Source organism: Caloenas nicobarica, chromosome 19, assembly GCF_036013445.1.
Source record: "Caloenas nicobarica isolate bCalNic1 chromosome 19, bCalNic1.hap1, whole genome shotgun sequence".
In the NCBI taxonomy this organism is placed as follows: Eukaryota; Metazoa; Chordata; class Aves; order Columbiformes; family Columbidae; genus Caloenas; species Caloenas nicobarica.
The window spans coordinates 3174625-3198877 of NC_088263.1; the positions used below are offsets into that span (position 1 = coordinate 3174625).

The 24253-nt window shown below is 59.3% G+C and overlaps 1 protein-coding gene across 1 annotated transcript in view; it reads right to left on the bottom strand.

Annotated features, from left to right (window-relative positions):
• Positions 1-293: 293 nt before the first annotated feature.
• NIBAN2 (niban apoptosis regulator 2) overlaps positions 294-24253 on the bottom strand; it is a 31998-nt gene continuing 8038 nt past the window's right edge. The window contains exons 2-14 of the mRNA XM_065648557.1: positions 16662-16792; positions 12830-12958; positions 12606-12711; positions 11699-11866; positions 7510-7625; positions 7319-7423; positions 6124-6286; positions 5518-5705; positions 5197-5352; positions 4353-4469; positions 3569-3676; positions 3350-3461; positions 294-2728 (exon numbers count right to left, since the gene is read on the bottom strand). Coding sequence (XP_065504629.1) covers positions 1590-2728; positions 3350-3461; positions 3569-3676; positions 4353-4469; positions 5197-5352; positions 5518-5705; positions 6124-6286; positions 7319-7423; positions 7510-7625; positions 11699-11866; positions 12606-12711; positions 12830-12958; positions 16662-16792 — 2738 coding nt within the window. The 3' untranslated portion in view covers positions 294-1589. The remainder of the gene's footprint in view (positions 2729-3349; positions 3462-3568; positions 3677-4352; positions 4470-5196; positions 5353-5517; positions 5706-6123; positions 6287-7318; positions 7424-7509; positions 7626-11698; positions 11867-12605; positions 12712-12829; positions 12959-16661; positions 16793-24253) is intronic.

Here is a 24253-nt window from a genome sequence, read left to right on the forward strand (position 1 = left end):
CTGGGGATAATGGGGGTCCTGCTGCCCCCCCAGACCCCCTCTCCTGTGCAATGCTTCAGGGATGGGGTCAGAGAAGCCCCCCAGCCATTGGTGTGGCCATGCCAAGGAGAAGCTCCTGCTGCGGGTGCATCTTGTTGCTTCCTCAGGACACCCCTTTTAATAACATAATCTCAGTCATTTGGCTCCTGGTGTGTGACGGTGCAGAGCGGTCCTAGGATGTGACACCCCCCAGGTGCCCCAGCCCTGCCCTGCTTCAGGAGGGTGGTTCAGGAGTCAGAACAGTCTCCTCTGGCTTTAAATAAAGCTTGTCCAATTTATTAATTATTATAAGCATATTTTTAAACATTTGTATAACTTTCTTAATAAAATATCCTGGAAGAGACAGGTTTTAAGTTCCCAAAGCAAGGCACTGGGGGGGGGCTCCCCAGGTGGGTTAGGCTGGGCACCCCCCTTCAGAGGCACCTAAAATACAGGCAGGTGTTGGGTTGCTGGTCCACGCACACATATAAGTCTCACTCTTTCGAGTCTTGACAGCCCCTGGCAGCTCAGGGCCTTTTAGCATCTCTGCGTGGGGCTGCGTGGGTCCTGTCCCCCCACCCTGGGGTGCCAGCAGACCGCTGCTAAAGCCCCAGCTCTCTGCCTGACCATCACTGCAAGTACCAAAACCTGCAATGCCCAAGAGCCAGATCATCTGTGTGCAGTGCTGGGGAGCTCTGGAGAGCAAGAGCCAGCCAGCCTGAGCCCAGGGGCTGCCCCGTCCTGCCCAGCAAAGCTGGAGACATGGTATGAGTGCCCCCTTCCCCTGGAAGTTTTGTGCTTTGGACTTAAATAGCTGCTAGAAGACCCCGGAGTGAGGGCGGCCAGCGCAGGCAATGGGTGCTCTGAGCCCAGCCTGGGTGCCATGAGCTCAGCCTGGGCGCCATGAGCCCAGCCTGGGTGCTCTGAGCCCAACCAGAGTGTTCTGAGCCCAGCCTGGGTGCTCTGAGCCCAGTCTGGGTGCTGTTAGCCCTTTCCTGCCCCAGCTCTTACCCCATCAGCAGCAGTTTGAGCCACCTGGTATCGCTGTATCCCCACCACCCACCACCATGTTTTTCCATCATTCCCAGTGCCTGTGCTCCCACCGGCACTCCCAGAGCTGTCTGGGTGGGATGGTGGGGGCCAGGCTGCCAGGAAACCCCCCCAGGCTGGGGCAGGGGACAAGCCCCCCAGGGCAGGCAGGACCATCCCACACACCCATCCAGAGTGGGGTGCCAGCCCCCCCCACCCCCAGCAGCCCCAGGCACTCCTGCTGGGGGGCAGATAAAGCATCTGTTCAGTAGAACGTAAGAAAATAAGGCAGAAGGACAGAGCAGAGTGCAGGGGGTGCCCCGTGTCAGGCTGGGGGCCTCCCCCAGTATGACCCAGTAGGACCAGTTGGCTGTGGCCAGCCCCACACAGCAACAGGGACCACCCCCCACCGGCCAGGCAATCAGGTCTTGTTGTTTCCCATCCCCTCCCGCTCCATCCCCAGCAGCACAGTGGGTCCTGTTCCCCTACCCCAACCCCCGGCCTCACCGGGTCCAGTCCATGACGGGAGGGGGGGCCCGTGGCTAGAACGCAGTCTGCACCCCCTCGCCGCTCTCCGGCGTGCCTGTGAGCTGCGGGGCGCTGCACTCGCTGCCAGGCGGGGACACCTCGCCCGTCTCCTTGTCACTGGGCTGGTAGCAAGTTGACCCAGCGGATGGTGATGGGGTCTCGGCTCCAAGTGCAGGTGATGCTGGCGTGGCATGGGACACCTCGGCCTCTGATGGGACATCAGCTCTGGGTGCGGGTGATGCTGGTGTGGTGTGAGGCACCTCAGCTCCTGAGGGCAAATCAGCTCTGGGTGCAGCATGTTGCACCCCAGCCCCTGATGTGACACTGGCTCTGGGTGCAGGTGACGGTGGTGTGGCGTGTTGCACGCTGGCCTCTGGCGGGACATCAGCTCTGGGTTTGGGTGATGCTGGTGTGGCGTGTTGCACGCTGGCTTCTAGTGGAACATCAGGTCCAGGCACAGGTGATACCGGTGCAGCATGCGGCACCCTGGCCCCTGATGGGACACTGGCTCTGGGTTTTGGTGATGGCGGTGCAGCGTGTTGCATGCTGGCTTCTGATGGGACATCGGTGCTGGGCACAGTTGACACTGGCACGGGTGATGCCAGTGCAACATGTTGCACCACAGCCTCTGACAGGACGTCAGCTCCGGGTGCAGGTGATGCCAGTGCGGTGCATTGTACCCCGTCCCCTTGGCTCGCTGGACCCTGGGAGGGGACATCACCTGGGACAGCCCCTGCCACCACCACCTCCTTGGTGGCACTGCTCTCTCGTGTGGCATCGGTACCATTCGTCAGCTGCTCCTCCACTTCGTCCCCAAGGCTCTCCTTGGCCAGCACCTCCCGGATCTTCTCCACCCCATCTGGGGAGCTCGGTGGTGCCCCGGGATCCGGCTTGGGGGAGCCAGGCTGCAGCAGCACCTCAGCACCCACCTCGTAGGGCAGGACCCCCTCGTCATCTTGGATCACTGACACCACTTGCTTGGCTCTGCGGCGTTTCTCGGTGGCTGGCTCGGCCTCGGACTGCCCGCCGTGCTCCTCGGCCCAGTCGATGGGGACACCCTCGCCCAGGAGGTGCAGGTTGGGATCGCTGTTGTGCATGACCATACTGTCGCGATACAGGTTGTGCTTCCGCTGCACGGCTGCCTCCTTCACAGCTGGAGCACCAAGAGAGGTGTCAGATGGGCTGTGGGGACGGGGCAGCGCCTGCCGGGCTCGGGCAGCGCTCCCAGCCTCTGCGTGGGTGTGGGGTGTAGGGAGAGGGGGCTGCAGCTGCTGGGCAGGGGGGGCTCAGCCCCACCAGTGGGAAAAGCTGCTCCCAGTACAGCCCCAGCACCCTGCATGGGGTCACCCCCTCCTTGTACAACCCCCAGCACCCTGCATGGGGTCACCCCCTCCTTGTACAACCCCCAGCACCCTGACTCTTGTCACCCCCTCCTCCTATGGTCCCCAGAACCCTGCACAGGGTCACTCCTCCTCACACAGCTCCCAGCACCCTGAATGGGGTCACCCCCTCTTCCTATGGTCCCCAGCAACCTGCATGGTGTCACTGTCTCCTCTTATGGTCCCCAGCACCCTACATGGGGTCATCCCTTCTCATATAGCCCCCAGCACCCTGCACGCGATTACCCCCTCCTCCTGCATTCCCCAGCACCCATCACAAGCCCTCCAGGTGCTGCTAAGCCCAGGCTCAGCTCACCTTCACCCCAGGGTGCTGGAGCCCCCCCAGGGCTCAGAGCTGAGCAGGTCTATGCCCCCCTGGTGCTGCAGGACCCTACCTTGCATTATGTCCTTCATCACGGACTGCAGCACCACCTCCTCATACGTGTTCTCCACCAGGATGAAGCTGGCAAAGTCCTCGAAGATCAGCTCCTGAAACTTGGCCAGCTCCTGCCGCAGGGGAGAGGCCACTCAGCGTGGGGGAGACGGGGCAGGGGGATGCTGCACCCAAAGGGGTGGTCTTTCCCCCATCACCCCCCCAAACTTTACCCTCTTACCCCCTTGCAGGTCGGCGCCAGCTTTTTCAGCAGGAAGGGGATGGTGATCTGCAGCAGGGCCTCCCTGAAGAACTTCTTCCGCACAGTGCTGCTATCATAGTCGAATTTCTGCAGAATAAGAGGGCAGCCCCAGGTCAGTAAGGGCTTGCAGTTTGTCCCCCCACTCCAGCACATTTGCACGAGCAGGTTCCTCTGCCCCCCGCATCTTTCTCTCCAGCTGGTTCTCAGGCTGCCTGAGTCCAGGTAGGAACCATGTCCTGCACTGCTGCCAGTAGAAGGATTTTTGGGCCAGTCTGAACCCTGGGTGGCTTTTACAGAGAGGTATGTGGTCAGAGGGATGAGGGGTAATGGGCTCAGACTGAATCATAGGAGGTTCCATCTGAACATGAGGAGAAACTTCTTTGCTGGGAGGTGCCAGAGCCTGGACCGGGCTGCCCAGAGCGGCTGTGGAGTCTCCTGCTCTGAGACATTCAAACCCGCCTGGACCGACCTGTGTGATCTGCTCTGTGACCCTGCGTGAGCAGGGCTGGGCTGGGGATCTACAGAGGGCCCTGCAACCCAACCGGGCTGGGAGGCTGTGAGGGGACCTGGCTCTTCCAAGTGATTTCCCACTCACCTGCCCACATCTCAGTAAAATGCATGAAAACTCTCAACATAAAGAAGTATTTCCCCAGAAGACTTCTGTTAAAATCAGTAAGGTCGCTCCTGGCCTTTTCCCCAGACTGCTGGCCCTTGGAACAAGGCCACCAAAAGCCACTGGAGCCCCTGACCCACCACCCCTCACCTTGAGCACCCTCTCGAGGATGCGCTGGATGGACTTGCAGACGTCATCTTTGCCCTGCAGTTTCCCCAGGTCCTGATGAAGCAACGTCTCGAACGTGTACAAGGCATCATCCATTTGCTGTGGGCAGAGGCAGATGGTCACCATGGCGGGGGGGGCACCCAGAAAAACCAACCGTGGGGGTGGGCAGGGGGCTCTTTGGGGGCACTGCCACACCGAGATGAGCCTCCACACTGATACGGTCCCTGGCAGCCCAGTGTGGCAATGGAGCTGGTGAGGGGCTGGAGCACAAGTGTGATGGGAGCGGCTGAGGGAGCTGGGGGTTCAGCTGGAGAACAGGAGCTGAGGGGAGACCTTCTGATCTCTGACCTGCCTGAAAGGAGCTTGGAGCCAGGGGGGGTCGGGCTCTGCTCCCCAGGAACAAGCGCCAGGAGCAGAGGAAACGGCCTCAAGTTGCGCCAGGGGAGGCTGAGGTTGGATCTTGGGAACAATCTCTTCCCCAAAGGGCTGTGGGGCATTGGAACAGGCTGCCCAGGGCAGTGGGGGAGTCACCATCCCTGGAGGGGTTGGACAGACGGAGATGAGGTTCTCAGGGACATGGGGCAGTGCCAGGGCTGGGTTATGGTTGGACTCAATGATCTTGAGGGTCTCTTCCAACCAAAGTGATTCTATGACCACACACCCTTGGCTGGCTGCCAATGACATGAAGGTCCCTGAGACAGGACAGACATCCCGGCCGAACCCCTATCTGGGTTATCCCCTATCCCCGCTCTGCCCACACTCCCCAGCCCTCTCTGCTCAGCCCAGGGGGACACAGGACACGGGAGCACCCCTGTCCCCGTCCCACCTGTCTCATGTGGATCTGGGCTCTCTGCTTGAAGACAGACGTGCTGGAGACATCGAACCGCTGCTGAAGGCCCTCCAGTTTCAGCTGCTCCATCTTCTCATAGCATGACTGCATCTTCACGGGGTGGAAGGCCAGGTGGGAAAGCTTCTCCATGTACTGAGGATAAAGTCAAGCTCAGCAGGGCAGGACATCCCACCCCACATGGGCTTCATCCCCATGGATTTTCTCAGCCTGGGGTGCCCCAGCGCCATCCACACCAGCAATGCCAGCAGGACTGGTCCTAACACCCCCAAGCCAGCAAGGAGCATCACCAGCTCTCACCTCTGCCAGCTTCTCCACGCCACCTTCGTTAACGATGTTCATGTTCATGTCTGTCACCTCCTTGAAGAACACCTCCCGTGCCTCGGCAAAGCCCTGGCTTGTGGGGGTCATCAGGGCCTCCAGGATGGAGGAGATGTAGGGCTGGACGTGGTTACGGACACAGACCTCCGCTTTGGGGAGGATGAATGCTGGGCAGAGAGTGGGGAGAAGCATGGTGAGGCTCCTCCTCTGCCCTTCCAGCTCTTCAAATCAAGTCCTAAACTCACCCTAGGGCCGGGGACCTGGCCCTCTCCCCAAGCCCGCCCAGACTTGCAAGACAATGCAACTGGTTCTTGCAAGGGGCCCTTGGTCTGTATTGAACCTGTTCCTGCCCCATTGCCTTATCCAGGGCATCACAGCCCACCTTGACCCCCACCTCCTGGGACAATGCTGATGGGGACATGCACCCTGGCATCTCCCCAGGGGTCCCAGGCCATGCTGGCAGGAGCCATGCTACACCCCAGTAGCAACCACATCGTGGTGAAACTATGGTAGTGCCACACCAGGAACCATTCATGGCCACAGCTGCACACACTCGTGTCCCCGCATCACCCCGCAGGGCTGTACCTCGGATCTTGCTGGCCAAATGCTCCTTCGACGTGATGATCTGGTCCATGTCCGTGCGGATGGTGCTCTCCATCTGGGGCCGCTCCTGCTCGCACTTGGCCGTCACTGCATCGTACTGGGCCTTGGTCTGCTCATAGACCATCCTATAGACGGCATCCGAGATCTGGCGAGAGATATGTGGGATGGTCAGCATCCTCCCACACCTCCTGCCGCCCCCGCTAACCATCTTCTCCAGCATCAGATGCCGCCTGAGCCTTTGCCCATGCCCTGACCAGACCTCTCCTTGCACCCTGGCACTAGATTTTCCACACCAGGGATGTCCCAGCTGGGTGAGATGAAGCCCCCATGGTGCAGAAGATACTTCAAAGTGGTGCCTGAGGGGCACAGAGCCAAGTGCGGCTCCAGGCAGGGCTGGGGATGCTGCAAGTCTGGGGATGCTGGTGGTCCAGCAATGCTGATGGTCCAGGGATGCTGGTGGTCCAGGGATGCTGCAGGGCTGGGGATGCTGGTGGTCCAGCAATGCTGGTGGTCCAGGGATGCTGGTGGTCTAGGCAGGAGAGCCCCTGACCCCGTTTGAAAGCTGTGCCCTGCCTGGGGTCTCAGGAACCAACCCTATGAGCGGGATGGAGCCACTCGCTGAGGCTTCACGCTCACTTTGCAGCCAAAAGCTGTGATTTTGGGGTCAGCGGGAGGTACAGCCATACCCCACCTCCCTCTCTCGGGCTTCCCAGCTCTGCAGCTAAGACTGCAGCTACTGAAAAAGCAAAGTCTGTGCATTTTTAGGCTGCTCCAGCAGCATAGTATGAGCCTGGCGATAATTAGCTATCAGCTTTTAAGGTTTTCACAGGCTGTTTTGAAGAGCCCTCGGTCTTTTGCAAGGCTCCAGGCTGGATTTAGCCTGCGCTGCTAAAAATGGCTCTCGCTAAATATAGCCAGGACGGGCTTTGCTCCAGGGCTGGGCTTCCTCCTGTTTGCTTCCCTGGCCCCAGGGACGGGCAGCGCAGGCAGGGCTGCTGCAGGGGGACAACAAGGAGCTTTAAAAAGCCACAGCGGAGAATGAGGATGGATTCTTTAGTGGCTGGAGAGGGAGTAACGCGGTGGGTAGTGAGCCCCGTGGCAGCGCAGTCCCCAAAGCAGAGGCAGCGCAGGTGGCGGGGCGGGGGAACAGGTGACAATGTCCCCCTCAACCCCACACCTGGATCCAGGTCCGCTGGCGCTCCGGAGCTTTGCCCTTCAGGCGGGGGCCAATGGTGGTCCGCAGCTCGGGGAGCAGCTCCTCCATCACCAGGTTGCTCAGGACCTGCAATGGCAGGAGGAGGTTTTGGGGATCTTGCTCAGCCCGTACCCTTCACCCCACAACCCGAGCCAGGGGGGACAGGTCTTCACCTGGGTTTCATTGCCACACAGCATGTCCCAGGTGCCGTACTGCTCCTTCGCCTGGCGGTACATGCGGATGGCATCCGTGAAGGCTGGAGCCTCCACTTTGGAGTCCTCAGAGATCCCTGGGGAGAGGACAACGGGATGAGTAAGAATGGGGAGTGAGGGGCAGCCCCAGCCCACGAGCACAGGGGGTCCCCCATGTCCCCCACAGCCCCGGATCCCTGCAAGGAGTCCAGGGCTGTCACCAGGGCTGGGGGATCCCCTCCTGAGGCCCTGTCTGTAACTGGGCGGGGGGCAGCAGACCTCAGATACACCCATGGCTGGGGGGGGTCCCACTCTGTCCAAAGACTGACCTCCCCCCAGAGCCAGACAAAGGGTAGGGAGGCAGAACAGGGGGGCTCAGTGATGCCCTGCCATGGTGCACGGGGACTTGGTGATCATCCATGGCATGGCAGCAACAGGGGCTCAGAAGGTTGGGGGGGCTCAGTGACCCCCACCAGCACAGCAGGATGGGGCAGGGCAGGCTGGAGGAAGTGGGGGCCCTGCAGGGAATGTGCAGCTGGGGAGGAAGAGGAAAGCGGCAGCACTCGGGTGGGGGACATTCAAGATAAATACATTGGCTTGTTGTTAGTATGAGAAGTCAATTCCTCTTTTATCAGGAGCTGGCTTTGCTCGCAGTGCCCCGGTTTTGTGGGTCCCGCCAGCGAGCACGGGGGGCCCTGGGTGCTGAACCACACGTGGCAACGATGCTGCGGCAGCATCCGGGGCGATGAGTGGCACGGGGGTCACTGCACCCCTAAAGGAGCCCAAACTCCTTCAGGAGTCAGGTCCCCACGTCCCTGAGCCCATGGGAGGGACGCTGGGCTGTCCCTGAGCTGTCACTGCCATGAGTCACTGCAGCCTGGCTCACGGGGCGGCATGAGGGGGGTTCGGACATTGCCCCCACCCTCCCGTGGCACCCATCAGGGGGAGCGCAGGGTGCTGGGAACCTGCAGAGGAGATGAGGACAGCGGGACACAGCCCGAGACCCTGCTGGCACGTCTCACACATGTCCCTGCCTCGTCCCAGCCTCTCCAGGCTGCGGAGGCGCCTGCCAGTCCGAGAGAAATACTCCTGGGGGTGAACTGCCCCAAAACCCCCCAATCCCCCTCCTGGAACTCTGCCAGGAGGGAGGTGGGATGGGACCCAGCCCAGGACGCAAAGGGTCCCCTGGCACAGCAATGACAGCAGAGGGTCGTGGCATGTCCCCAGACCCCCCAGCAAGCCAGTGTCCTGGGGAGCCGCAGCCAGAGGTGGCTTCTCCCCTCCTGGGGTGGTGAGCGGATCTTTTCCAACAGACACAGATTTTTCTAAGATGATTACATTTAACTCTGAGCCTAAGCAGCTTTTCCTAAGGGGCAGCTTAATATACAGGGAGGGGGAAAAAAATGCTGAGAAAGTCAAATCTGGCCCTTTCTCAGTGCTCGGGGGGAGCTGGACCAGGGCTGCGCTTCCAGGGGCCAGTGCTTCTCCATCCACGGAGCTCAGTGTCACCTCCCACGTGGGACAACCTGATATGGGCTTCAGTCCCCTGCCAGAGCCGCTACAGCCAAACCTTGTCCTCCAAACCACGCAGGATTCACCCCTCAAGAAGCCACCATGATCGGCCCCACCAGGGTCACTTGTCCCTGGTTGAGCATCACCTGCAGGGACCTGTCTCCAGCCCTGCGCCCTGCCCAGGGACACTCAGACAGGCCTGGCTGCAAGAAGCCACCGTGCCACTTCACAGGGCAAATTTCATGAATTGGTTTCGTTATCATGAGGCTAATTAAGCACCAATCTGAGCTCGCCTTTGTTGGGGATGGGAAGCAATCACCCAAGCCTGGACCCTGTCCTGGAAAGGCTCCCGAGGTGACTGTGTCCCCAACACTGGAGACCTTGACTTTTGCAAAATTCACCCTGCTCACAGCATAGGATCATCTCCTCTCGCTCAGGGAACAGTGCTGAAGAAGAAATGGGAGTTTGAAGCCGCTTTTTGCCCAAAACACAGCCTGCCTGCAATAAAGGACAAAAGCCAGTGGGGTGGGCACTGGTCCAGCCCCACGTGTCACCATACAGGGCAAAGGGACCATTTTGGAGCAGCCAAGGGCACCCAGGGTCCGGGGAAACCAGGCTGGACACCTCCTGTGTGAGGAACGATGTTGCACGTCCCTCCCTGGTCCTTACAAAAGAGCTGGTGTTACAAAAATACAGTCTGAAAAAGGGAGGTGAAAATTCCCACACTAATCACAACCGGAGGCAGAAACAGAGCCTCTAATTTGGGGAAAAAAAAAAAAAAAATTGTTCGACAACAACAAAAGAGCTTTCATGGGATTTGAAACAGTATCCTGGAGCTTGCAGGAGCAGCAAGGGGCAGAAATGGAGCTTGGGGGGGTGAAAAGAACTATCTCACAGAGAAATCCAGGCTGCAGAAATGCAGAAACCCACCAGCACAGACTGTCCTGGGGCCGCTGCCCACCCTGGGAGGGTTTTTTATCACATGTGAGGAGGAGGAGAGGAAGAAGGGGAGGTAATAGCACAGCCCTGGCTGGCAGCGGGGTCATATCTCTCCTTTCTCCTGCAGCAGCACCCGGGTGGGGGACATTCAAGATAAATACATTGGCTTGTTGTTAGAATGAGAAGTCAATTCCTCTTTTATCAGGAGCTGGCTTTGCTCGCAGTGCCCCGGTTTTGTGGGTGCAGCCAGCGAGCGCGGGGGCCCTGGGTGCTGAACCACACGTGGCAACGATGCTGCGGCAGCATCCGGGGCGACGAGCGGCACGGGGGTCAGTGCACCCCTAAAGGAGCCCAAGCTCCTTCAGGACATGCTCATCCTGATCAGCTTGGACACCGCCAACTCACCAACAGCACGTGGATGTGTTTGGCAGCGAGGAGCACCAAAAGGAAGGGAAAGAGCAAAGTTTTCAGACTAAATCTAACATGGGAGTATGGAAACTGCCACCAAAACCCAGGCTCAGGATCCAGCTCCGTTTCTCTGCTCCCTAAACAGCAGCTCTAACAAAATTGGGGCTCCATGCAGTGAAAGAAGCACTAAAAAAAATAGACAACATCACTCTTTGCCCACTAAAAGACCCGATTTTGAGCTGGTTTCAGTGCTGGCACCTCCTTCCCCAGGAATCTTCTCACCATTTGTGGCACCGCTGGGACCTGGGGCTCAGCCCAGGAGCACACGGGCCCCAGCTGAACAGGAAAATCGTGTTTTCCTGCCAGAGTATCGCTGACACGGAAGGCAGGTCCTGCCGCAGCCCCGCACCCCCTGGTCCTCCCTCACCGGAGCCCGAGCGGTGCCAGTGGGTGGGGAGCGGGACGGTGGGGCTTGCAGGTCTGATTACTTTAATTACCAAGTATTTTCTACCTCAGGGTGGAAAATAGGCACCAGGGTGACTCTCGAGCCAGGCTCCATGCTGGTTCCTGCAAATGCTGCCTGCCCTGGAGCAGGCACCGTGTTCTGTATGGGATGAGCCTGGGCACAGGGATGCACCAGGTGGCCGGAGCCCCCTGCAGCCCCTCTTGCTCAGGGAGAGGATGAGATGCTTAATGATCTGAAATCCTGGGTTCACTTCTGGGCCTGGAGGTGCTGGAGTGAGTTCAGAGAAGAGAACGGAGCTGGTGAGGGGCTGGAGCACAAGTGTGATGGGAGCGGCTGAGGGAGCTGGGGGTTCAGCTGGAGAACAGGAGCTGAGGGGAGACCTTCTGATCTCTGACCTGCCTGAAAGGAGCTTGGAGCCAGGGGGGGTCGGGCTCTGCTCCCCAGGAACAAGCGCCAGGACCAGAGGAAACGGCCCCAAGTTGCGCCAGGGGAGGTTGAGGTTGGATGTGGGGAACAATTTCTTCCCCAAAGGGCTGTGGGGCATTGGAACAGGCTGCCCAGGGCAGTGGGGGAGTCACCATCCCTGGAGGGGTTGGACGGACAGAGATGAGGTTCTCAGGGACATGGGGCAGTGCCAGGGGTGGGGTAATGGTTGGACTCGATGATCTTGAGGGTCTTTTCTAACCAAAATGATTCTGTGATGCTCAACCACTCCCAGTCAGTTCTTCCTCTTGAATCCCAAATCATCCCCTTAGGCCCCAAACCCAACCCAACCACCCCTCTGGAGCAGGAGGATGACGCTCTCCCCATCCTGGACCACCCCTGTCTCCCCCCAGCATCACTCACCGTTGTTGCAGTGTCGGACACAGTCCTGGAAAACCGCCCGCCACTTCTCCTGCTCCTTGCCCGTCATCACACAGAAGTAATAGTGTCGGGCGTAGGGGTGCCAGAGGATGAGGGGGAAATCTGTGGGGCACTTCAGGATGGGGGAGTGCCCCGATTTGGGTGTCACACCTGCAGAGCGGGGAAGGATGCTTTGAGGAGGGAATGGGGTAAGAGGACAGACTTTTCAGCAGATCCTGTTGCAACAGGGTAAGGGGTGATGGTTTTAAACAAAAGGAGGGAGATTCAGGCTGGACATGAGGAAGGAATTGTTGCCCCTGAGGGTGGTGAGAGCCTGGCCCAGGTTGGCCAGAGAGGTGGTGGCTGAACCATCCCTGGAGACATCCCAGGCCAGGCTGGACGGGGCTCTGAGCAACCTGAGCTGGTGCAGATGTCCCTGCTCATGGCAGGGGGGGCACTGGATGAGCTTTGAAGGTGCCTTCAACGCAAACTGTTCTGTGATTCTATGACAGTGAGCAGGGTGATGGCTGGTCCTCCTGGGGGTCTGGGTGGAGAAGTGGGAGCTGCTTCCTTCACCCAGCACTCCCCAGAACAGGGAGGTAGCAGCAGCTCCGGGCATCTCTCACAGAGCCACAGACACGTTTTCCTTCCTTTCCTTCCTTTTCTGACGTCTATGGCAGGACTCGAGCAGCAGAGACCTCACACAGCTTCCTACACCTCGTGGAGCGGATAGGGCTGTTCTCCTTCCCTACAGCCCTGCAGCCCAAAGCCATCCATTCCTGAAGGTCTACAGGGATGCCCACACCCCCAAAACACCCCTTCCCAAAGGTTCTGAGAGATGCCCGGCAGCATGGGGGTAGCAGGGGACCCTGAGCATCCTTCCTCACCCCGCAACCACCAGGACACTCACCGGGGAGGCTGCTGTTCACCAGCTCCAGGTACCGTTCCACAGAGGTGAGGATCTTGTAGCCAGCGCTGTTGACCAGCACGCGGGGTGGTAGGTCCCGCTCATAGGCCTGAGCAGAAAAAGATGGTCACGGATAACGGGGAGCACGGCCACACCACTGCAGTGATGGGGTGTCCCCCTTTGGAGCTGTCCCCACTGGAGATGGGTGACAGGGTGATGTCCCTCACCAGTTTGTTCTCATAGAGGACCAAGCCGTAGTTGTGCGGGACCACGCAGAAGCGGTTCCTCCACTTCTTGTTCTCCTCGATGTACTGGAAGAGGTTGCCTGAGTAGATGACGTGGTCCTCCAGTGGGACCTGTGGGCAGGAGACACATGGTGGGTGGCACAGGGGTAGTGGGGGTCCCAGCTGGGTACCCCTTCATCCTACAGTCACAGCCTGGCATGGGGAGCTCAGCAAGGTCCATTGGTGGTGGTTTGGTGGGGTTTTCTGCACTAGCGCTATGCTGAGTGTCTCTGTGTTCACCACTTGATCATCTGCTATAGCATTGCAAATTTAGATGCCTGAATAGGTGTGTCTGTGTGACAACCTGGGGGGTTCCACATGCACAGCCCTAGAAAACCCCAGAGGGACTGTTCATACAGCAGCTAAGTCGCATATGGTCGTGGTCACCATGATGGTGGTCACACCTCCGTCTATGTCATCTCCTTCCTGGGAGATGATGCACCAAGCTCCGCTGAGTGACCTGAGCTCACTTGGCCAAGTGGCAGTTTAGGGCAGAGCTTCCATCAGCAATTCCCAACATCAGCGCTCAGAGAAGGGAACGGAGCTGGTGAGGGGCTGGAGCACAAGTGTGATGGGAGCGGCTGAGGGAGCTGGGGGTTCAGCTGGAGAACAGGAGCTGAGGGGAGACCTTCTGATCTCTGACCTGCCTGAAAGGAGCTTGGAGCCAGGGGGGGTCGGGCTCTGCTCCCCAGGAACAAGCGCCAGGACCAGAGGAAACGGCCCCAAGTTGCGCCAGGGGAGGTTGAGGTTGGATCTGGGGAACAATTTCTTCCCCAAAGGGCTGTGGGGCATTGGAACAGGCTGCCCAGGGCAGTGGGGGAGTCACCATCCCTGGAGGGGTTGGACGGATGGAGATGAGGTTCTCAGGGACATGGGGTAGTGCCAGGGCTGGGTTAATGGTTGGACTCGATGATCTTGAGGGTCTCTTCCAACCAAAATGATTCTATGATTCAACTACTGCCATTTCCCCAGCCTGGGGCAGGCATGACTATTCCTGGTGCTCCTCAGTAGTGGCCATCAGCCAGAAGGTCCTGCCAGGGTGCAGGTCGGAGGCAAACTGCAGATGGCAGGAACCTTTGCGTGGTCTCCCAATGGGATACAGAAGAGGAATTGCAAAAAGCCACCCCATAGAGCTCAGCACCAGATGATGCTTGAATGCTCTGGTCTTCACTGAGGACCAGCGACAGAAACAGGCTGAGAACATCCCGTGTTCCAGAGCACCCCCTCGTGATGAGCAGCCCCTCACCAACTCTCCAGCCCCTTTTGGCCCACGCAGCGGCAGCCTTTACACCATCCCAAACACAGGCTGGCTGAGCAAGCCAAGAATTTGTCCCAAGAATTTTTATGATCCCAGAAACATAAACAAGAGCCGAGAGCTCTCGTGAGGGAGGGATCGTGCAGCAGCCAACTCTCCTGCCGTGGCCACCCACCATCCACCATGGTGGCCATCAAGAGGGACCAGCCAGGCCATGGGTCCCACCATGCACCCAGCACCACAACCTTTCCCTCTCCTGCTCTGAGCATCTCCTGGTTCACAGACACCCCGTTGCCTCCTCCCAGACTGCACACCCCCTTGGCTTGCAGGGAGGTCTGAGAGCAGCTTGGCTCAGCAAACAGGCTGACAGCATCTCGCTGCTTCCTCCTACTTTCCAAAGCCCTGGGAAGGGGGAGAAGAAGCACAAAGCCCTGTGGGGCTGGGGCACAGTGGGAGCGATGAGACCCTCAACCCCAAGGCCACCACTCAGGATAGGGACAGAAAGGTGGTGCCAGTTCCAGGAATCCCCACCAGCATCTCACTGGGGTGGCTCATCCAAGGAGAAATCAGTCCATATAAATGAGTTTCAAAAAAGTGCTGCCCAAGGCACATGAAGCCATATGGACTGGCTGCTAATGACATAAAATCCAGGCTGAGCCCTGATGCAGGTCCAGGGGATGCTCGGATGGGGAATGGCTGCTCGTGGCCATGAGCATCACAGAGTGTCCGTCCCCTCCTCGCCTGGGGAAGGCACCGAGGCAGCACCACCCAACCCCGGCAAATATTTGGGACAGGCAAGTATGTGCCAAATTGCCAGGCTGGGGGGACGGCACTGCCTGCATCCCTGCTGTGGGGACGGGGAGCCGGGGGGGGCAAGACTAGGTACGTTGGCTTTAGGGCTCGGTCAGCAGAGGCTGTTATGGGAAGAGAGGATGCTTGGGGACAGCTTTTCAGGGGTGCTGCTGAAGAAGCCAAAAGTAGAAACATTTATTCCTTGTTCTCATTGCTGCTGCTTCTTGCTGGCATTTCAGGTGACCAAGGCACACTGTGGACCCCAGCCTGGCTGGTCCCCTCCACCCAGGAGGGCCACCAGCCCCTGGTATCACCTCTGAGCACCATGTCCCCACAGAGATGGCAAGAAAAAAAAGGTATGAAATAAATGAAATAAATAAAACTAATGCTAGATCCCAGCTAGACCTGCTCGAGGCCCAGGAGAACACTTCCCTGCATCTTCTTGACTTTTTGGGCATATTTGGGGAGTGCAAAGCCCAGCTGGAGGAGGTGCTCTCCCCAGGTCCTTGCAGAGCCACCCCACAGACAAACAGGTTCCAGGGTGTTTGGAGCCCCAGTACATCCCAGTGAAAATGCGAGGACCCCGGCAGAGGACGGGCAGCAGATGGGACAAGAGGAATGTCCCGTTTATACACTGGTGTTTCAAAAGACTTGCAGGGTGTCCCTGACCTCCCTGCCTTGCCGCCGTTCCCCAGACATTCCAGGGCTGCTTGATGGAGCTTTTTAATGAAGCAACCAACCTTGGGAGGGAGGTACACCCCGAGCGGGGGCTGAAGGCATCTGCCAAATTGCAAGGAACCCAAGGGATGCCTTGCCCAGGACACCAGGCTCCCAGCTCCTGTCTGGGAACCTCCACATCTTTATTTTGCTCCACACACCCAGAAGCTTCCCAAGGAGATGGGGCATGGCCAGGTGACACTTTTGTGGGTGAGCCAGCAAGACAACCATTGCGAGCCCCCAGAGCTCTAATCTTACGGGTGCAATTTCAAGATTTCTTAAAAGAACAACTCTTTAAGGCCCAAACAGAAGCAGAAGCCTGTCCTCATGTGCAATCACATCTCCTCCTGCTTTCAAGGAGCACCCACAGGACAGCGGCTCCACCAACCCTGCCAGGGAGGGACCCCAAACCCTGTGTGCTGCTGAGAAGTCCCAGCTGATGTGCATCTGCCTTTGGAGGTGGGAGGGGAGGGCAGGATCCATCCCCGGGTGCTGGACCCACCAGCAGCAAGAGGAGATGCTTGGAGACCCTTTGCCAGGCAGAAGACACATGGCTGCTGGTCATGAGACTCGCAGCCACCTCCTCTGCCCTCATGGGGACAAAGACACTTGCCAGGGGTTTCCTACCCCTCCCCAGGCATTTATTCGGACCCAGGAGCAGGACGACAGCCCGGCACACCCAGCTCGGGGTGTCCCTGGGGACAGGGGGGTCCCAGGAGCTCTCGCCAGCCCTGGCACCCAGCACAGCCACCCCCAGGGGCTGCAGCCAAACACCAGCCCTGCCCCTGCTTGCTGGGTGTGGGGTGTGCTCGTTGCATGGGTTGGGAAAGAAAACCAACCCAGGGAGCCCCACGGATGGTGCCTGATGCCGCGGGGACGGGCTGGGCCAGTGGCACGGGGACATTCCCCCCCAGCAGGGTGGGACAGGGAGAGGGGATGTGCCCGGGCTTTGGGGAGGACGTCAGCCTGTGCTTGCTGGGCAGGGGGACGGAGCTCCCCGCCGGCTCTTACCTTGCGGTGGAGTAGCTGGGCCTGTGGCCCCCCGTTGCCTTCGATCTCATAGCGGACGCTGTTGAAGAGCGCTACACCGTACTGCTCCTTGTAGCACTGGCAAAACTCCCCCAGCACCTTCCCCGTCCTCTCTGCAAGGGAAGAGCAGAGCCACGTCAGGCACGGGCTGGGTTTGGGGGTCTCTTTGCTGCAGACCCCCCCGACATCCCGCTCGGATACCATTCCCCCACCCACCCAACACCTCCCATCACCCTCCTGTCCACCAGAGTGTGGGGCCACCTCCCTGTCCAGCCCAGGGACTCATTTGGGGTCAGCACCATCTTTTTTTGGCCTTTCACATTAATGCCACGGATTCCTCTCCTGGGCAGGAAATTCCTGACATTAAGCTGATTCCGGTGATGCTGACGGCTTCCTGCGCCTCTTGCGGCTCCCTGGCCCCGCTCTGACCGCCGTGGCTGGCTGAGATTGGGGGGTAAATCCCCCCCCTCAGCCCCAAGCATCGCTCTCCCCCAACCCTGCTGTGCCCCCATTAGCACGATCGTACAGCGCGGCTGGGCAGCTCCAGGCTCCTCAGCACGAGGATTTGAAGGGGAAAGGAGAGCCTGGCCCCCATGTCACCCCCCCAGGACCCTGACCTCCAGACTGGGGTGATCCTGAGGTGCTGGGAGAGCCTGAGATGCCAGGTGCCCCCCTGCACCCCACACCAGAGGCAGAACCCTTCCCTGGCAGCACCTTGATAAAGGGGGGGCATTGCAAACCCCACCCCCAGCAGCAGGGACGATGCTTTCCCAGCCCCAGGAACGCCTTGCTCCTCCTGGGGCATTGGCCACAGCCGGGGAGTGGGGTCATCACCCCATCACCCCCATCGCCAGCACCCCAGCCCCATACGCACCCCACCCCACACAGCACCCACTCTGCCCTCTCCCCAGTTCCAGACCCCTCCTACACCAATAACCCCATCACAAAGCATCTCAGATCCGGAGACACAACTCCCCCTGGCACTGCCTTTGGCACACAGAGCCTCGACTTTTGAATTTCACTCTCAACTTTGCCCCAGAGCCTGTGAAAAGGAAAGAATTTGAGTCATCTCCAAGTATTTCTGAGGGCTCAGGCTCTGCCAGGGCGCAGGCGATGGGCGCGGGGAGGAACAGTGCTGGCTCTGCATCCCCAGCGCAGGAGCCAGCATGATGCTGGGGGCATCGACCCAGACAAAACAGACCCTCGTGCCAGCCCCGGCACAGCTCGGCGGGAGCCAAAACCTCCCGCAGCGGCAGACCCGGACCCGCGATCGCAGCCAAACCAGAGCAGCTTGCTCCAGGGTGCTGCAAATCCCCGTGGGTTGAGCAGCTCCAAAGGAAAACGCCGCCCGAGGAGGGTGGCTGGGGGCAGAGAAACCCGTCCCCGAGGAGATGCTGGCACTGCGATGGGACCAAACACCATGCCGGGGCTGAAAATCCCTTTGCATTTAAGCAACCTTTTTTTTTTTCTCAGTGAAGAATGAGACGCCTGCACGTCCCAGCAGAGAATTCCTCACCCCCGATTTTGGCATTTTCTCCTAGAAAAGAGCTTGCTCGCAGCCACGCCGTGCTCGCAACTGCGCCGCAGCTCCTGTCTGCACAACTGTGTGATTCTGGCCGGGGCGCTGGGCAGCGACGCTGACAGCTGAGATTTAAATGGACATTTTGTGGTTTCATTTCCTTTCAGTTCATGGGAAAAAAAAAAAAAAAAAAAAGAACCCCCAGTCCCCGAGGTGGGTGAGAGGGCTTAGTCACTCATTCTTGCCTGATTAACAACGGGGCCAATTAGGAGGGCTTAAGTAAATGGAAAAGCAAAAGTCAGTGACTTGCAAACATTGAAACAAAAGATTTGCAGTCAAGTATCCAGGGTGACTAAAGTGCCCTGGCCCAGCAGGCCCCTCTGGGGTGAAAAGGGGATGCTGGGGACACTGGGCTGGGATATATTTGTTATATCAATAGATAATCTAAAAGAAATAAAAAAAAAAAAAAGACTCCACCCCATGGTTAACTTTGCCTACTAAAGAAAATACTGCAAATAAAAACAGTATTGTAAATGGTACAAATAAACCAGATAGTACAATTTGATGGCAGTTTTCTAAGAATACTTGTAGCATGAAGAAAAGCTAAAAACTAGTATTTCTTGACTAGTTTTTCATTGTCTTGAACAGTCTGAGCAAAGGCGACAGTCCCCGAGCAGCCAGGGGACAGCGCAGACTCCAGCACATCCCTCTGGTTCCTGGCAAGGGCAGGGGGAAGCCACCAGCTCCGTGGTGGCAGAGGGGTGACCACAACCACCGCCTGGCTCAGCAGGAGCCCCAGTGCCAGCACCTTTGGGCACAGGCTCCATCTCTCCCCCCGTCCCTCCCCGTGACTAAGTCACACGTGGCAGCTGCGGGCAGAGATAAAGGGGCTCTGTCTGCAGCAGCGGCTGCACACAGGGGAGACAGAGAAAGGGTGCTGGGCATCCCAGTGCTGGGCAAACCCCTGAGGCAAGGCTGGACACGGGGCTGGGGAGGGATGCAGGGAGCAAGGAGAGTTCACACACTGCTGGGCATCTCATAGAATCATCAAACAGTCTGGGTTGAAGGGCCCTCCCCAGCTCCCCCAGTGCCCCCCTGCCATGAGCAGGGACATCTGCACCAGCTCAGGTTGCTCAGAGCCCCGTCCAGCCTGGCCTGGGATGTCTCCAGGGATGGTTCAGCCACCACCTCTCTGGCCACCCTGGGCCGGGCTCTCACCACCCTCAGGGGCAACGATTTCTTCCTCATGTCTTGCAGGGTCTGACTATGTCACATCCCTGCCAGGTCCCCAGGGACCCACACAACCACCCACCCAGCCAGCACCCCCACTGCGAGGACACCCTGGCAGTGGGATGGAACAGGCAGCACAGGTTTGTCCTTGTCCCAGGTGATGCCGGAGGATCATGGAGCCTGAGGCTTGCCTGGGCGAAACCAGCCTGGAGAGGCCGCTCCTGCTCCTGCCACCCCCCTGACCGGTCGTGCCACCGCAGCCGTCACCGGGCCCAAAGCTGTGCACAATGGCATGAACTGGCTGGGAAGGCAACAACCCCCAGACCAGCTGGTGCTGCCAGTGTTGGGGTTTGCACCCCCAAAGGCATGTGCAGCCTTCGCGTGTTGAGAGGTCACAGCCCGGTCGCAGCAGCCCTGGTCCGGTGTCAGTCCCTTTGAAGCAGGGCAGGAGGTGGATCTCACTCTCAGAAGGACTCCAAAAGCTGCCCGAGCTGGTCCAGCAGCCTGGGCTGCCTGCGTCCTGCCCTCGGAAGCATCCCCAGCCCCACACATGCACATCCCATGGCAGAACCCAGCTCTTATCCTGACCTCCCATATGACCAGGGCCAGCTCCAGCACCTCTTAGAGCAGAGCCAAGGGGAAAAAACAACAACAAAAAAAGAGCTCCAGGTCTCACCCAGAGACCTTATCTTCTGGAGAACAGCACGGACAGCCCGACCGTATCCTTCCCTCCAGCTGCCTGCATTTGCTGCCTGTGGTTTGTATCACCGTGGTGGGGAGATCAGGGCTCCAGAAACACCATCCTGGCACCTCTGTCTTGCAGAGAGCCCTGCCAGCAGGAGGGCATGGCCAGAGCTCATTTTCCTCGTTACCCTCGAAATCACATGAAAATGAGAGTGATGCTTTAAATAGTCCAGGCCACGGCCCGCAAAGTCAGCAGATCTGGCAGTGGCGATGTCGGATCTTGCACAGGTTTTGCTGCAAAGTTTTCTCAGCACCCACCCAACGGCGTTACCCTTCCTGCTCTCCATCCTCTCAATGCATCCATGACCTATGGAGGTATCTGCAGGATCAGGGCTGTTGCAGCATCACAGCACGTCCCAGATGGGACAGAGCCCAGCAGGGACAGGGACGTGGCTCAGCCCCAGTGGTTCCCCAGAGCTGGACACCAGCTTGGCCTCCCCCAGCACTGGGCAGGCTCCGTCGGGAATGCTCCGTAAAGCTGCTCCTCAGATGAGCATCCCCCCATATCCCTTCAAAGACCCCTGATCAGCTGAGGTTGGAGATGCCCTTTCTTGTTTCTAATGTAGCAGGATCTTGAGTGGGCAGCAAAGGGTTAACGCTTAAGGGGAAAAGGTAGGGGAGGATGCACTGCCCCTCTGCACCCAAAACAGCCAGCACCCCTCTGCACCCCCGCAGCAGCCAGGCCAAGGTGCTGGCAGCCGTGCCTCTGGGGACACGGAGCTGCCTCCTGTCCCTTGGGCTGGCCTGGCTGTCCCCTGGGGCACGGCCACCACGCTTGTGTCCCCCCAAGGGCCAGGGAGCGGGTCCCTGAGCCCTGAGCAGGGCAGCATCACCGCACGTGTGCATGGCCAGGGGGGAGCACCCAGGGGACGGGGTTCTCCCAAATGCACCCCACAGGGTGCAGGGACAGCGAGGATGGGGTGCTGCGGATGAACAGCTCGTGCCTGAAGCAGCACATGTATCCACACACACCCATGCACAAACATGCACAAACACGCACATACATGCACATGCACACATACACCCCGCCATGCACACATGCACCCTGCCATGCACACACACACCCTGCCATGCACACACCCATGCACACTTACACATACACCCCCATGCACACACTCATTCCCACACACGCCCTTGCACACACACACACACACATGCACCGCCCCCCCCAGGAGAGGCTGGTGGCCACGTCTGACAAATCCGTGCAGAAAGAGTCATCCACAACTTCCCTTCAGCCCACATCCCGTTTTGCAAGCCCGAAGCCCCACATCCACACCCTCCAGAGACCGTGTCATCCCTCTGCCGCTGTTTAAATATAGTCAGGGGGGTGAGGGTGCCTTTGAAATCCCAACCCTCCCCAGGACCCCCTGGGTTTATGCAGCTGAGACGAGTGGGAGAGGGAGCAGCAGCTGGGAGGCGGGTGCCCAAGCCCTTGCGGGATGCCGCAGGGATGCCTCACCAACGGCAGGGAATTTTCCCCCTGATCCAGAAAAAAAAATAAGAAAAAAAAGGACAAAAATCTCATTGAAGCAGAGCCCCTGGGCCAGCTGAGCTGTGGCCCCCGCACTCATGACGAAATCTCTCCTGGCTCATTTCCCCGGCCGCTGCGGGACAGCCTGACTCAGGGGGTCACAGGAAACCCCCAGTTCCCCTGGCCACCACGCAGGTGTCCCTTGTCCCCTCGCTGCCGGCTCAGCAAGGGGTTGATGGCACAAGCAGATGCGTGGGAGACCATGTCCCCTACCCCAGCGAAGGTCCCTCTGTGTCACAGTGGTGATGGCCTGTGCCATGGTGCCAATGGCCCATAGGACATCCCGCTGGTGGGGGACACGTGAGCAGCGTGTGCTGGCCTGGCCAGGCTTGCCAAGGCTGCTGGGGAAGGAGTTAATCACTAATTTAGCCAGTAAATGATTAGCGAGTGGGGGCGGGTCACTGGGGAGAGCGGAGGCTCCCAGCAGCCCCAAACCGATGACACCGACAGGGACATCCATGGGTGGCACATGGTGCCACCAGCTCACACCTCGGGGAGGCAGGAATGGACATAAGCTGATTTCCACCCAGATAAAGGCAGCAAAACCAAAAAGGCCCCCCCTTACCCAGCCACTGGCTGCTGGGTGCAGGCAGGGGTGCTGGAGCAAGGTGGGGGCGCACTGCTCACAGGGACACCCTGTGGCATCCTCAGCTGTCCCCAGTGTCACAGGGAGCAGCTGCCAGGCCGGCGGTTCCCATGCCCAGTGTGCGAGGGGGTTAGCGGAGCCACCGGCGTCCTGCCTGTGCCAGGCTGGCGGGACAGGAGCGGGGCAGGACGGGCAGTGCCACCGTGCATGTGATGCCTGGAATGTCACCCAAGCGCCGACTTTCCCACGCTGGCCCCCTGCATGTGCCCCGTCCCTTGCATCCCGTTCTCAGGCTGCTCCAGCTCTTCCCAGCAAGGGAAAATGGGGACAAGGACACCGCAGGGAGGTTGATGCCACCATCACCCCTCACAGCAGGGCTGCTCCAGCAATCCTGCACTGCTGCCTGGTCTAAATGTGCCTGGAGGGGTTCCTCACTGACCCTGGCAACACTTGTGTGCCCCAAATCCTGGCATTATGCAGACAACGAGTCCGGTCATCCCCCGCCAAGGGCGCACAGCACAGCAGGAATGGGGTGCACACATAGATGGGGTGCACAGCATGCCAGGAGCAGGGTGCTGAGCCAGACCTCAAACCAGCAGCCCCCTACGAGCCCCGAGCACCGCTGAAGATGCTGAGCCGGGAGTTACCCACAGACACAAGCTGGCCCCACCAGGCGCACAGCCCCGCTGCTGTGTCACCCATCCCGCCCGCCGGCTCACCCCTCCGCAGTGCTGAGTGGGGCTTAGCACAGGCTCATCCCTACGAGATTTTAGGAAAGGCAGCATGACAGGGCACGTGATGGCTCTGTGCAGGCCGAGCATCAGCAACGCAGTGACCAGCAACCAGCAGAATGGACAGTGCAAGAGGTGCCACTGTCAACCAGCATCCACAAGAGCTGCGAGCCGCTGCATCTCCCTGCAGGAGCATCTCGCAGCACCAACGGGTGCACTCGAGGGATTAAGCCCCAGCTGGCATTTTAGGATTTTGAGAATTTGAATCTGAGTTCATTTCCACCCAGAAAACACAAACTCCTTCACATGGGCCTGACTCAGCCTGGATGAGCATCCCCTGAGCATCCCCCTGGGAGGGGGTTTCCAGCACAAGCTCTCAGGGCGATGCTGGGGCTGGGGGGGACAGGAACCAGCTCCCCAGCTGGGAGGACACAGTGGCAGAAAAGGGGCTGAAGACGGGTTTGTTCCTGATAAAAGCAAAACCCAGGTGCTGACCCAGTATCCCTTTATATTTTCCCCTCTCATATGGACAAGGCAAGACTGAAACAGGGAAAAACAAACTGGGCGGGAAGAAACAAAGACTGGGGACAGTTTCCCCCCCTGCACCCAAACGCACCCTTCACACAAACCCACCCAAAATCAGCACGGGGTTTTGCTGCTCCAGGGTGCTATTGGGATTTAGACCGAGCTTATCTGGAACAAACGGGGAGCAGCCTGCTCCCAGCGCCTGCCCCAGCTCTCTGCTCCTTCCTCTGATGCCAGCACCTGGGACACAGCCCAGCACCGGGAGACCCGGCAGGATGGATCTGGATGGCAGGGTGGCTGCCTGGCTCCAGCATCGTCCCAAAACCCATAGGGATATTTTCAGCTAGAAATCAGCTCAGGGGTGCGGGCTGGGCTGGGGACGAGCCGAGCAGCCGGCTGGCCTCTGACTCACGCCTTTGCGGGGAAGGGTGGGCAGGACGGGGGCTGAGCAGCAGGAAGGGATGAGGCAGCGGAGCCTCAGAGGAGAAACCAGCTGGGCCCAGGCCTGAACCGGTTCATCCTCTCTCGCCCTGCCTTTGCCGGGCTCGGCTCTGCCCCCGGATGAGTCAGAAGCACCCGTGGTGCCAGCTCAGGGCTGGGGCACCCGCTGGGGACACGGCACTGCACTTCGCAGCCTGCAAGGTGCACCCCGTCACCAGCGCTCAGCAGCATCCCCCATCTCGACTGCTGGCAGCACCCCGTGTCCCT